We start from the raw sequence: 13,152 nt of genomic DNA on the forward strand, positions 1-13,152 counted from the left end.
TCCAGCATTCAGGAGGAGTCTTTCTTGCTCTAGCAGATAGTTTTTCCTATCATGTGAGCTGGCAAACAGAGAATATATTAAAGTTGATAAGGCTTCACTGACCAATTTTGACACAAGCTGAAGTTCAGTTTACGAAATTTTTTTGTATATTTCTTTCTTCCCTTTCCCCACCCAAGCAGAAAAAAGCAAGACACAAGTCATCTGCCATACTAATGTATTCCATCTTTCAAAAAGAAAGACATGATTTTAATATCACTTAACAATATGTTAAAAAAGTAGCCAGTTAGGCTTCAGTGTTAATACAATTATACACTCTATAACAGATTTGATAGTGTGAGTACTGTTCTTTTTTAAATTTTCTCATTCTGCAAGTATTCTTACACAAGCTGGCTACAAGTCAGGAAGAAAAAAATCAAAACACAAATAGCGTAACTTGTACACTCTTAAACAGTAGATTGTGAAAGAACTGAGGGAATACTTGTCCCATAAGAGCCTCTTTTTCATGAAGTCCTGTCAGGAGAATTCTGGAGCAGATGAAAGCACAACTGACTAGGTCCATTCCTTTGTCAGGAGTCAGAATGACAAAACATAGCTAGATGCAGAAGTGACAGGAGCCACTGCAGATGATGCAACCTAGTATTTTGGCCTCCACCCAAGCCTAAGCAATTTAAAGTCTCTGAGGCCAAGGCATTCAGAAGGAGATGGAAAAGAGCTATTGTTCCAACTCCAACGGCATACAGCTACAATCAAGTAAGTCTCACTCACAGACTACAAGCACACAAGCTAACAAATTCAGGTAGAAAGTGGCAATTTTTCAGTCCGCAAGAATTATCAGGCCAAAGGGTTCAGTGCAGATCCACACAGCACTGGGGACAAGGCAAGGCAGCACTGGCTCAAGACCAGATAAGCTCTCAGCACAGCAGGACAGGTAAGTGGAGTTGTCATTCATTGATTCCTGCAGGGTTCCCTCCCCATATTGTGTCATTTCAATGTGCAGCAAAGGTGGTTTTTTTTAAGCTAAAATTGGACCAGTTGATGGAAAGTCTCTGCCTTGTCTGTCTGGCAGAATCCAAGCAGAATCTGAAAAGAAAAAGAGCAATAAAGTGAAACCAATATACTTAAAATCAAACCATGTGTGTTATCCCTCTTTTGGAGAGTAGCTCTCATTCAGAAAGACAAAACCTCTTAACAAAACCATACGTTAAAAAAAAAAAAAATCACTTGTCCATCACTCAAATACATCATAAACCAGTCACTTTTAACACCACTGCATTATCACGACTAAGTGAAGGAGGCAGCAAAGAATGCTGCACATTCAGCAGCACAGAATGTTGAATGTTAAGTAGGAACAGAAATGGCATTGCTGTATTCACCAAAAGTTCTGAAAGGGTAAGAATGAGTGGTAGATGGTGTGCAAAGCATCATCAGTAATGGCATGGGACACTGCTGCTTCTCTTCTTAATACAGCAAAGTTGCATTGGAGACAAAGACCTAGGAAAAGAAGGTCTCTTTATAGTACAGCAGATAAGTAGCCCACGTGCCTGGAAGAAACACCTCTAGAACAAAAACCCTCTTATTTGCTTTCACTGACCACAGTTTATGCAATAACTGTGGAAAAGGCTGCCACATGCAGGCTTTTCAGGGACTGTTAATCTGTGCTGAAGAACTTTATCAAGGCTTCTTTAGGCTAAAGGCTGCATGACTGCATCACAGCAGTGCAAACCTCTCTCTGGAAGGTTACAATGCTTCTGTAACAACTGAAAGCGAAAAAAGGGCGACAGACAGAAGGAGCACAATAAAACAGGTACAGTGGAAGGTTACAATCAGACTTATTTTGTTCTTTCTGTGCTAAAGTTAGAAGCAGCATACAATATTAATCATGATGTCAGGGTGTAATTAAAGTATCCATCTATTACACCACTACAAAGCAGGAAGAAAAGATGATGAATGAACTACGAGTAAAAAATATGAATTCAGTAGGCCTGTGCAGTTCACTGCCATGAAGGGTTACTAAAACAAGCCATGCTACTAGCCTTCCAAGTATTATGCTGGGAATTATCAAATGGTAGAACCTAGGCATTAAAGGTGCCTTAAAGGCATTAAGTAGCTGTTTTTCCTCCTCTAAAATAGCACCTATCAGGGCTTTTCAGACACCTTTTCTAAACAGGCATATATAAAAAAAATTAGACAGTTGCACGCTCTTCCTAACAGATGACAGCAAAGGAATACATTCTGCCAATTACTGAATGGATTACTAAATTGCATGCTTTAAAGTGCTAACTCTTCACTTGGAATCACATTTGTCAAGTTCATCTCCAGAATTCAACTGCACCTCTACAAATGTAAGACACTGTTTCATTCATCCTGTTGAGAGTAAATAACTGATGAACGTAACTTTTCTATTTATTGCAGATACTGCAAACTTGAAGGAAGCTAAGAATATTCCATAACAAAGGCTTATGCTAAAGCAACACTAGCGGTACCTAACACATGCCACATTTCACCTGTAAAGCCTACATTTTGATTAAAAAAAAAAATCCTTTAATTGGCACCACTCAAAAAATAATTTTTGAGACTAGAGACCATGTACCCGTGACAATTTCATTGTCTTGCACATTGTAACTCCATAAATAATCAGATATATGCATTTTGTAGCAATAATAAGCAGCAGTTGCACTCAGTTCTTTGCAAGACCCACACATACATTACATCCCAGGCATGTAGACTGTGAAAACTATATAAATTTAGAAAAGAAATACATACTGAAAGCCCTTTCTTGAAACAAATGGCTTGTGTTGCTTTGTGAAATACTACTGCTGTGTCCTAAGTTATGTAATTGCTGGAAACTGAGTTACTTGTAACTTTTCAGATTTGGCTACCAAAATGAAAGGCTCACTAGATGTATTCATGGGGCACTAGCACAACCAGACACCACTGAAGAACAAATTTGAACAGATTTCTGTACTGTGGAAGAACATGTGCTACACTATTTAAACATAAGCTCGTATTTGAGGAATACAGAGGTAACTAATATCACAGAATATTCTGAGTTGGAAGGGACCCACAAGGATCACTGAGTCCAACTCTCAATATGATGCACAAATCCTAAAATCAACCAAAGAGTACAGAAGAAAAAGCTTTCACAAGCACAAGTTTATATTATTCTTTTAGTGTCGCTGTACTAGGTCAGGTTGAATGGGGCTTTGAGCAACTTGTTCTAGTAGAGGGTGTCCCTGCCCATGGCGGGGGGGTTAGGACGAGATGGTCTTTTAACGTTCCTTCCAATCCAAACCATTCCATGATTCCAGGATAAGAATCTCCTCTTAAAGACTGGCATAAGCTACTATCCCACAGTTATACACCTCTACTTCATGTGCAATATAAAATTCCCAACTAACAGTTTCTGTAAACAAGGAAGAAAAAAAAAATGAACAGACCTTTCTGAAGTATCTGTCTGCAAACTTATACCTAATAGCTTTTTTTTTTAAACACTAATCAGTATTTGGCCTGTGTGGATAATAGAAGAAATATTCACAACAACTTTGCTTATAAATAATGGTAATTGAGAATATTCTGAAGGCCTTGATGAGAACCTGGGGGACACACAGATAATTCTGGCGCTCACTTCTGAATATGTGCTATTCAGCTATGAGCTGTGCCCACAGATCACAGCTCTGGTGATTGTTACAGTGTTCAGAATGTCAGCTGTAACAGGATTTGCTTTGTTACAACACAGGCTTTTCTGCCAGGAGTTAGTTATTAAATTGTGGGTTGGTGTTGTTTTTCCTTGTTTTACAACCATGACATATGGAAAGAAGCAACAACAGCTTTATGTACAGGGATTACAGCACTTTACCTTTTAAAATACTCCACTTCTCGTTCTGTTTCATCCATTTCCACGCTGTCTAGATCAATGTCTTTGGGTAGAAACACATCATCTACAAAGGAAAAATGATGACATTGTGTTAGATTCCAAGGGGAAGGGGGAAGGAGAGAGGAAGAAGCTGCATTAAAGATGTCTTTGGAGAACTGACTGAACCATGTAGACTATTCATTACTCATATTTACACTGAATTAATATACACTTATAATTAAAAAGACACTTCTTAAAAACTCTATACTAGTATCTCTGCCCAGACTTGAAGGAGTTACACTGGTAAAAAGGAAGAGATGAATCAACAGTAAACTTCCTGATTGCATGGGCGGCAAAAGATACCATAAACCTGAAATACACGTAAGAGTAGCCAATATACAGAGGGCTTGATGAATCAGATAGCTGTTGAATGCCTGAATTTTTTGGTATTACTACTAAAAAGGTAGCTCTAGAAATATTTTTAAAACAGTATTTATAAAGAAAAATACTTTGAAACTTCTGGGTTGTAGAGCTGCTGTACGCCCTCTGGGACACGATGATCAGGCTGTGTCTGCAAGAGTTTGTCATGATAGTAACCATTAGACTTTATTAAAAAAACCCCAACCCAAATATTAGCACATTAACATATGACTTGAATTGCACGGCCTCAGCTATCACAAAGAAGTCACTGTAGAGCCTGTTGGTATATTGTACTGCCTTGGGGTGATTGTATCCCATATCGCTGTTCTATGCCCAGAAATTAATTTTGTGCCTTTCTATACCTTTAAACTGAGCCTGAGAGGGGAGAGAGAAAAAAAACTGAGCAAACTCTTCAAAGGAGTTTGCAGTTTGTTTTCATGTTTCAAGGACACACAGAGATCCACACTCCTCTCTGTGTTCTGCTGCAGCAAGAGAGAGGAGCGGGAGGAAGCACTGCTTGCTTTCCAGCCAGCCTTCGGCTACTTTTTCTCCAGAGAGAGACAGAGTTGAACTTTTGTTTTCCTGGGACTTTGATTTTTTCCGTTTTTCTCTGCTGGACTGTTTTCAACATCAGAACACATCGGGAGTTTTTCCACCGAGGTGGAAGCCCTGGAGGTGGGCCCATCATGACCCCACTCCAAGGCGGGGAAGAGAGGCTACCTACAGAAGGACTCTGAAATTTTCCCAGGTTTTCCCTCCACAGTGAGAGGTTTTATTATTTAGCATTATTTTCCTTTTCCCGTGTGTTTGTTAAATAAATAGTTTTATCTCTTTCACTTTCCTTCGAGGAAAATTTATTTTTTCCTGAACCTGGTGGGGAGGGGTGGTTGTAACCTGCCTTCTATCAGAGGATATTTTCCTCCAAATTTGTCCAAACTAGCACATATCTTAGCATATGGTTCTCTTTGGTACTTTAAAAAGAAATGCATCAGAAAGCACACATTTTTGTAGAAACCAATTTGAACGTATTCCTCTTGAAGTTTCCTTCTCACTACATATACACTCCAATCTCATTCCTGAAGCAGCTCTACAATACATTCCAAAAAATGGGTGAGACAAAGAAAGTAACCAAAACCAACAAATACACACCTGGACTCCAGAATCCTTGAGATTAGGAGAACAGACAACTCATGGTAAAGACACTTAAGGCAGTTTAAAAGTTGCATGTATTTGCCATTCGACTTACTTCCGAAGAAGCAGAAAGTCCTACAAACACTCCTAGCATTCTTCAGCCTCTTTATAACAAGTTAAAATACTCTGCCAGAAGAGATTTCTTTAAAAAACAGAGATTTCACCAAAAGCAGTAATATTCACTGCTTTAACACTTCATTTTAAAACTTAGCTAAAACCCCCTAGCTTTGTTTCCCTCTTGTCATGTTCTCTCAATTACCCTAGTTCTACTTGGTTTTTTCTTAGCTCAATTTCTGGGTCTTTGCTAATTTGGTACATCAACCCTATATCTTAAAAAAATTGTAACTACATGAAAAATCATGTATTACAGTATCTTTCTTGTAGCTCTCAAGTCAGAATTACTTAAAGTAAAAATCCAGTCCCAACTCTACAGAGAACAGCACAACGTTTTCTTGATAAATTTAGAAACATGTCCCTGTATTTTTTCACACTTGAACATTAACTTTTGGAAATTGTAAGTATAACTGATTAAAACAGGAGAAAAAAAATGGTGGAGTCAGGGAAGAGGACAAGATGCAGGAAGGTACCTGCATTCTCCTACAGTAAACACCCTCCACCACCTCCCTCTTCCATATTTTCTCTTTCAAATGTCTCCAGTCTTCTTTTTCTGCTCCCAGTTCTAGAGTTCTGTCTTGCTTCAATCACTGGAGTACATTCTTCTTGATAAATTAAAAGAGCCAAAACCCAAACACCACAACAGAGTATGCACAAGAACTAATAACAGAGAAAATGGTTCCCTATTGTATTGCTGCTCGACTGACATAGAATGGAAACATCAGGCATCAGATTTAAGAACAAAGATAGTGGGCTCACCCAACCCAACAATGAAATCACTAAAAAAAAAAAACCCCTTAGCACTTCCAGCAACCAGGAATTAGGTTTACATTTTTGTAACAAAGCTTAACAAATATAAGTATTTTGAAACACTGGCAGCGACTTCCGAGGCATGAAGGTCTATCTTGTTGTGCTTACCAGTCAGAACAGCAGCGTGATTTGGCGTACATTGAATTTATGCAACATTACCACTCAGCTACCAGGTGATCCCAGGGGAATGACCAGGTGCTCTGAGCAGACAAGTGTCCATTAAAAAACTGCCACCCCAACTGGTAGTCCCAGTAGGGATCAAGGATGTGCAGGAATAAAGAGGTGCCGGAGAACAGCAGTTTGATTATTGTGCTGACAAAGCCAAGGGGCCAGAACTGCACACGCTTTTCAGCTCTGGTATTAGTTGTTGGCTATGTTCAGGCAAACAAAAAAGTAAGTTGGAAATAATTTTATTCAAGTGCAACTTACTTAAGTCAATCTTCTGTGGTTTATTATTTCTGTCTGAGAAATAAAAATATGCTGTTTACTAGAACGAGCTAATATGGAGAACACACTCAATTTGATCAACTAATTAACATCCCGCTGCAACTTTTCACTCCAGCAAATAAAAAATAGTAAATTAGTTTTTTGTATTCATTTACTTAGCTGCTAATGTAATTAATATAAGAAAGGAATTATTTCCACTCAAAAAAATGCATATTTATGCATGAATGACCATTCTTTGACTGCAGAATCCCCTTACTTCCCTTGCCTAAAGACCAACTTCATATTATACTGTTAATGCTGTATAAGAAACAATCTTGCTTTTAAAGAAATTCAAAATGGATTTCAGCATACTATTGAATTAAATGATGTATTTATTTTAAGCAAGAAAAAGAAGCGAGACTCCTGGAAAGTCTAACTGACAAAACCCCCTACAAAACCTACAGCACATGCTCGTTCATTTATTTTTGAAAGCATCCTACACCTCTTTACTAGAACACTATCTATCTCTTAATTGTAATAATTCTGATGACTTGAGTTTTCCTGGCACCGGTTTTTCAGTTTCTCTAATTTACATTGGCAGGAATGCCTAAAGATAAAGATGTCAGACTTCTGGAATTCAATGGTAACAACAGAAAATAACCCAAGTTCTTCAACTTTTTTACACACTTACCAATGGAACTGTTGACTTTGTCCCCTTTTTTCTTCTTGTTTTTCTTGTTCTTGCCTTTTGGTTGAGGAGAATCTGCAAGTATTAGCTTATTATTTTGCTGCTGTTCACTTGGTGATGGGGATTCACTTGTTACAGGTGCTTTCTCTTCCTTTACATGGTTCAACTGTTTTTTGTTGTTATTGTTTAATTTCTTCTCATCTTTTTTAGGTTCTGCAAGTGTTGGGAGCTCTGCTGCTTTTGCTTTGGATTCTATTTGGTTTCTGGTTTTAGTCTGAATCTCAGCTGCTTTGGGGGATTCAGCAGGCTTTTTCACTTGTTCAACACACTGTTTGTTCATCTGTTTTAGCTTCTGTTTGCTGTTTCCTTCTTTATGTTGATGCATAATATCAAGCAGAAAAGAGAGGGGCTCATGCTGCTTTACACTGCCCTCTTTCTGATAAAGCAGCTTTGAGTCTCTAGTGTTTACAGCATTGGACAGTTCACAGCCCGTCTCTAGAACTGGCCTCTGTTCAGTGTGGTTCACATGTCTTGACAGTGAACCGGCTGAGGTTTCCATCTTTTCTGATTGCTCAAGGGTACCATTCTGAATGTCTTCAGGTGCATTTGGGACAGGCTCCTTCACTGCCTGGCAGTTCCTAGTGAGCAGGTCCACCTTCGGACAGTCCTTACTTGTTCGCTCTTTCTTCTTTTTCTTTACAGCCCTCAACTGCTGAAGCTCTTGGAGTCGTTGTAATTCCTGTTTCAGTCTCTCTTCTTCCTCTTCCTCACGCCGCCTCTGCTCCTCAAGCAACTGGTGATGCTCTCTCTCCCTGGCTTCAGCTTCAAGTCGAGCTTTTTCCTCAAGCTGCAAAGTAGTAATAGGTTTATTGAAAGTGACAAATATTTTGGAAATTTAAGAGTCTTAGGGATTATTACTACTTTTCTTCATGAACGTTATAAATCCTAGGATGTGAACATATGAACATACTTAATCTGTAAGTCTGCAGAGCAAACAAATGAGTATACAAAGGCTGCCCTTTTAAATACATTACAATCCTTTATTCACATTTTCTATGTTTGTGTAACTCATTTGACCATTGTTAATACCAGCTGTTGATCTTTTCTTCACTACTGCTAAGCCTAACACAGTCAAAGTTTTCTATTTCCACAAAACACTCAGTTTCTTTCTCAAAGACTGTGTGTATTACTAAGGTAACTCAGGTTTGCATCAGTTGTATCATTTACCTGTTCTCTTGCTTTGGTAGCAGAGTTGCTCTGTTTCAGACTTCAGGAATGTTAGGAAGAACAATCATTAAAAACAGTCTGCACCAAAATACTAAGCAATTAATAGTTACATCAGAAGATGTCAAAAATTCTAAGGATGGCAGTTTTCTATTGTCAGCCATTAGTTCATTAACCAAAACAAAGTCACAAGGGATCTTTGCCAGCCATTGCTGCCAATGCCTAAAACTTTGCTGTGCAGCACTGATCTTGCAAGCATCATTAGCAAAACGAAACAGTTATACAATGAGAACAATCCCAACCATTTATTTTCTTGCACATTTAGAGGTGCCTGTATGGCATTACTTTTTCACAGTTATGGAAGTCATTCAAAAAACCCTATGAGAATTTTCCATGTCTTATGCTCAAACTGCACTGTAAGAGCAAAGTGAATTGTGCATTGCAAATTTTACGAAGTTAGTTTTATTTATAAATAATCCACTAAACCCTCAAGATGCTGAATATTGCTACAACATGAACATAAAGAATTTAACTTGTGAACATTAGGTCTTGCAAACCCATGGAAGCATTTAAAGAATGCAAAAGTAGTGCCAGAAGAAAATCCACAAACAAGAAAATATTTACAGTGAGATCACATAACACGCTTAGCAGAAACTAAAAACATTCAGCAACCAATCTCACTGTGCCTTGAACTTTATACTTAAGGCTGATACTTGAACTGCTGTAAGAAAAGGTCTCCTGCTTGTTCCAACTCAAAAAAACAGGGTCTTTCCTCTATTATTCCTCTTTCATATTTTCTCTATCTTATCTTCAGCAAATACCGTTTCCAAAAAATAATTTCACTGTTAGACACTGGAGTTTTTTAGAAACCTTTTTTGCCAATTTTTATTTGAAAGCAACCTGTAATTTTTTCTTCCCTTACCCCCTCCCTGAAGCTTGCCACTCCAGCTTGGGATAACCCTTTGCATCATCACGTGGCACAGCACTTAACCTCTGTCAATCAGGACAGCAAGGTGCTCAGTGCAATTATTCTAAAAATACCAAATCACAACTCTTCCTCTCTCATAAAAGCACTGACCTACGTTTTCTGGCTTCCTACAGAGATACTTTATCAAAACCTATATCACAATACAGCAACACTGACTTTCTAACTTTGTCCACTTTTACAAGTCAATGCTACAAAACTGTAAAATTTGTTACATTTCTGATACTCAGAAATAACCTTCTGAACTGTGAAAAATTCCAATATAAAGCTGACTTGCACCAAAACACATGACAATGGCATTGTGAGGAATCCTCCCAGTCTAGTACATAACTCCTCAGGTAGCACCAGAACAGGTAAGTCAGCTGTGTAAAAACAAACTGGCAGTGTATCACAAACGACACAGAAAACAATTACAGCATTAGGATAAATCAGTATACAGTGGCATACTTAAGGAGAGTGCACAGATTTAAAAATGTGAGGTCTAGAATAAATACTTTTTTATGTCTTACCTTTCTTTGCTTATGCCTGGCTCGCTTGGCTGCACGAGAACTGCTTACTGGTTTGGTTTCAGAGCTGTTTATAAATTGTAGCAAGTCTTCCACCTTTCGATGGTCAACAACACTTTCCCTTTCAGAGATCTGATCTGGTTTCTTCGGCTGTTCCTCCTTCCTTTTTGTTAAACGTAAACGAAGCTTTTCTCTCATCTCTGCATAATTTCTACTGGTTGGTGCAGCTGGAGGCTGAAGGCCACAAGACAAAAATTTAGTGACTAAATGGAAAAATTTCACTGACTTAATGCTTTTGAGATTTTGAAATTTCAGAGACCTTCAAGTAACGTGGGAGGTCCAAACCTGACTGCCAAACTCATTGTTTGTATGTGAACCTAAAGTATATTTAACAGGCAACAGACCTGCCAGACTTGGTGATGGCTTCTGAACTACACTTTGCAACTGAAAGAATAGCTGATCTTGAGGAGGATGGCGTGAGTGAGAAGACAAAGAAATAACCTCTAAAAGCAAGAAAAAATACTGTGACTTACATTTCCATATTCTCTTGTGATTGGTATGCCGTATTTGAAAATTTCAAAGGAGCAGACATTTGCTCTGTTTTTATTTCCTATGAAATCTGTTTCAGAGGTTGGGCTACACAGGCCTCTGGGCTGTACCTGTGAAGGGCTGATTATCCTGCACTGAAACCTGCCAGCACACCCTCCAGCAGAGTCCCATCAATAACTTAACACTGCTGCAAGTGGAATCCTTGCATCATGTTTTATATCTGTATTCCCAACCGCTGCTCCTGCCTCTCAACTTCTCATTGCTTCTCCCCTCCTGATGCCTTACCCCCTCTGCTCCTGTACCAGATCTGGTGCCCATCTGTTCGCAGCTACACCAGTTCAACTCACTAAACCAGCAAAAGAAAGCCTATTAACTTAAAAATCCTGTCGTGTTCTGCCACTTCAGCGAAATGAATAACTTACTGTGCAGTCAGATAACTATCAAACAGATCAAGCATGGACATAGTGGGAACATGCAAGGAGAAATGGGATCCCCTCCTGGCCACTTTAAGCCACAGGGCAGGGGCTTTTATTTCACTTGAAGCATTAACTTGAAACTGCACCTGATCAAATACACGGCAAAAAAACTGAGCTTTTACTTCAAATAGGAAAAATGCCAGCAACTCAAATTGTACCAGTAAACTGATTATTAAAACTGGTCATACATAGATTTACAAGTTAAGAAAAAATTAATGTGTTACATTTTAGCTAAGAATCTAGAGTTTTTTCTCCTTTTTAAAAATCATATTAAAGCGACTACTTTGAGGATTGCTATTTTTACAGATAGCAGACTAGCTCATAAATTGCCATAGATTTAAACGAATACCCTATATAAAGTGTACTCTTACCCAACCTCATCACATTAATTGTAACTACAGTACTACAGAGGAGCAAATGAATTTTATGAAGGTACTTAAATGGCTCAATGCCACTGTTTGCAGTTTCAGTCAAACATGGTACGTATTATTCAAGTCAGTTGCTTCCTAAATCTTTTAGTCATTTTTATTGCTCTTAAATGCTTTGAACTGGAAACATTTATTTCAATCTTTCATTTCAAAGAAGAAAATTACTTTTTAACTCCTTTTACAACTTCTTGAGTGAGTTCCAGTGCCATTCCCTTAGATGCAGTCTGATAAATCACATGCAACTGATGACAAGTAAGTGACAAAAAAGCAAACAAAAGCAATTTAAAATACAAAAACTTACTCCTCCATGGCCGAAGAACTCACAGTAACAGCAGTCACAGTATTTTCCTTCCTTCTGATTTGTAGAAGTTGAGGTACTGGAGCTATGCTCTGAACAGCTATCTTCATCCTGGCTCTCCTCTCCATCATACTGCTGATGATCATACGTGTTACTGTTCTCACAGCGATGGCCCTCACAATCAGGATCACTATGTCAAATTAAAAAAAAATGCTTATAAAACTCTAGTGGTAATAAGATGTATAATGTTATAATTATATATATATACTAAAAAACCAATAATGACGGGTTTTTTTAAAAAAACATATACAGTTATATCTGCATCTTCCAGGAACAATGGTTCTCATTGGCGGTGATATCAGCCACCAGTGATGTATCAAATCCTAAAGCCTTCATCCACTAGCTTGCAAATGGAGACATTCAAAACCAAGCAGTAGGATAAAATGATACACAGGAAAGTGCTTTATAAAAGAACAGTTTAGTGACTCCCTGAAAAAGCAGCCTAGAGAGTGAGTTTTGAAACTGTTTTTCCTGGCTTTAAACAGGCAAACTATTTTAGAAGTAGCGACTCCAGCTTTTTAAAATGGAATAGTTTTGAAACTGCTGCCCATCTCACCACTTACGGTGAGTTTCAAATGCAGTTGCAATTCCCTGGTTTTAGATAGATTTTCAACCTCTTGACTTAAAGAAAAAAATCCAAGGTCAGCTAAAACCAAAAAGTGCCCATTATCCTGTCTGCAACTTGATTTTGAAGGGGAACTACTAGCACATCTCTTCAATAGGAAGGTACATGGCAGTTGATTCCCCCCGAACTCTGGGTAACTGTGCACACAACTTTTCCACTGTCCAGGTCTTCCAAAACTCATGTGATTTTGCTTCAAAATAAAGTATTTTTAAAAAACCCCTCTTGTCTGTCATTAGTATTTCTTTGTTCTCATGCTAGAAAGGTGAAAACAGGCCATAGTGTCTTATCTAGCAAATATGTATCAATCTTCTCTCTAACCTCATTTCCCCTCCCCAGAATGCAATCACTGCTTCTGGGTCTCTCCCAGTTCTTTTTTTTATTTTTTATTTTTTTTTAAATAAAAATATCATGTTAGAACCTGGAAAGGATGATAAAAAGTTGGATTTCTACTGTGTCCAATAGTCTATATTCAATTATTTCCCTGCACTAGGTAAGAAAA

The 13,152-nt window shown here is 38.2% G+C and overlaps 1 protein-coding gene across 2 annotated transcripts in view; it reads right to left on the reverse strand.

Annotated features, from left to right (window-relative positions):
- Positions 1–213: 213 nt before the first annotated feature.
- Positions 214–13,152, reverse strand: part of FAM193A (family with sequence similarity 193 member A) — a 78,437-nt gene continuing 65,498 nt past the window's right edge. For both annotated transcript variants that reach the window (XM_082282547.1, XM_082282546.1), the window contains 5 exons: positions 11,972–12,158; positions 10,221–10,451; positions 7,506–8,349; positions 3,857–3,938; positions 214–1,080 (listed from right to left, as the gene is read on the reverse strand). In XM_082282547.1, coding sequence (XP_082138673.1) covers positions 987–1,080; positions 3,857–3,938; positions 7,506–8,349; positions 10,221–10,451; positions 11,972–12,158 — 1,438 coding nt within the window. In that variant the 3' untranslated portion in view covers positions 214–986. The remainder of the gene's footprint in view (positions 1,081–3,856; positions 3,939–7,505; positions 8,350–10,220; positions 10,452–11,971; positions 12,159–13,152) is intronic.

The sequence above is a fragment of the Coloeus monedula genome (genome assembly GCF_965178545.1).
Source record: "Coloeus monedula genome assembly, chromosome: 5".
Taxonomy (NCBI): Eukaryota; Metazoa; Chordata; class Aves; order Passeriformes; family Corvidae; genus Coloeus; species Coloeus monedula.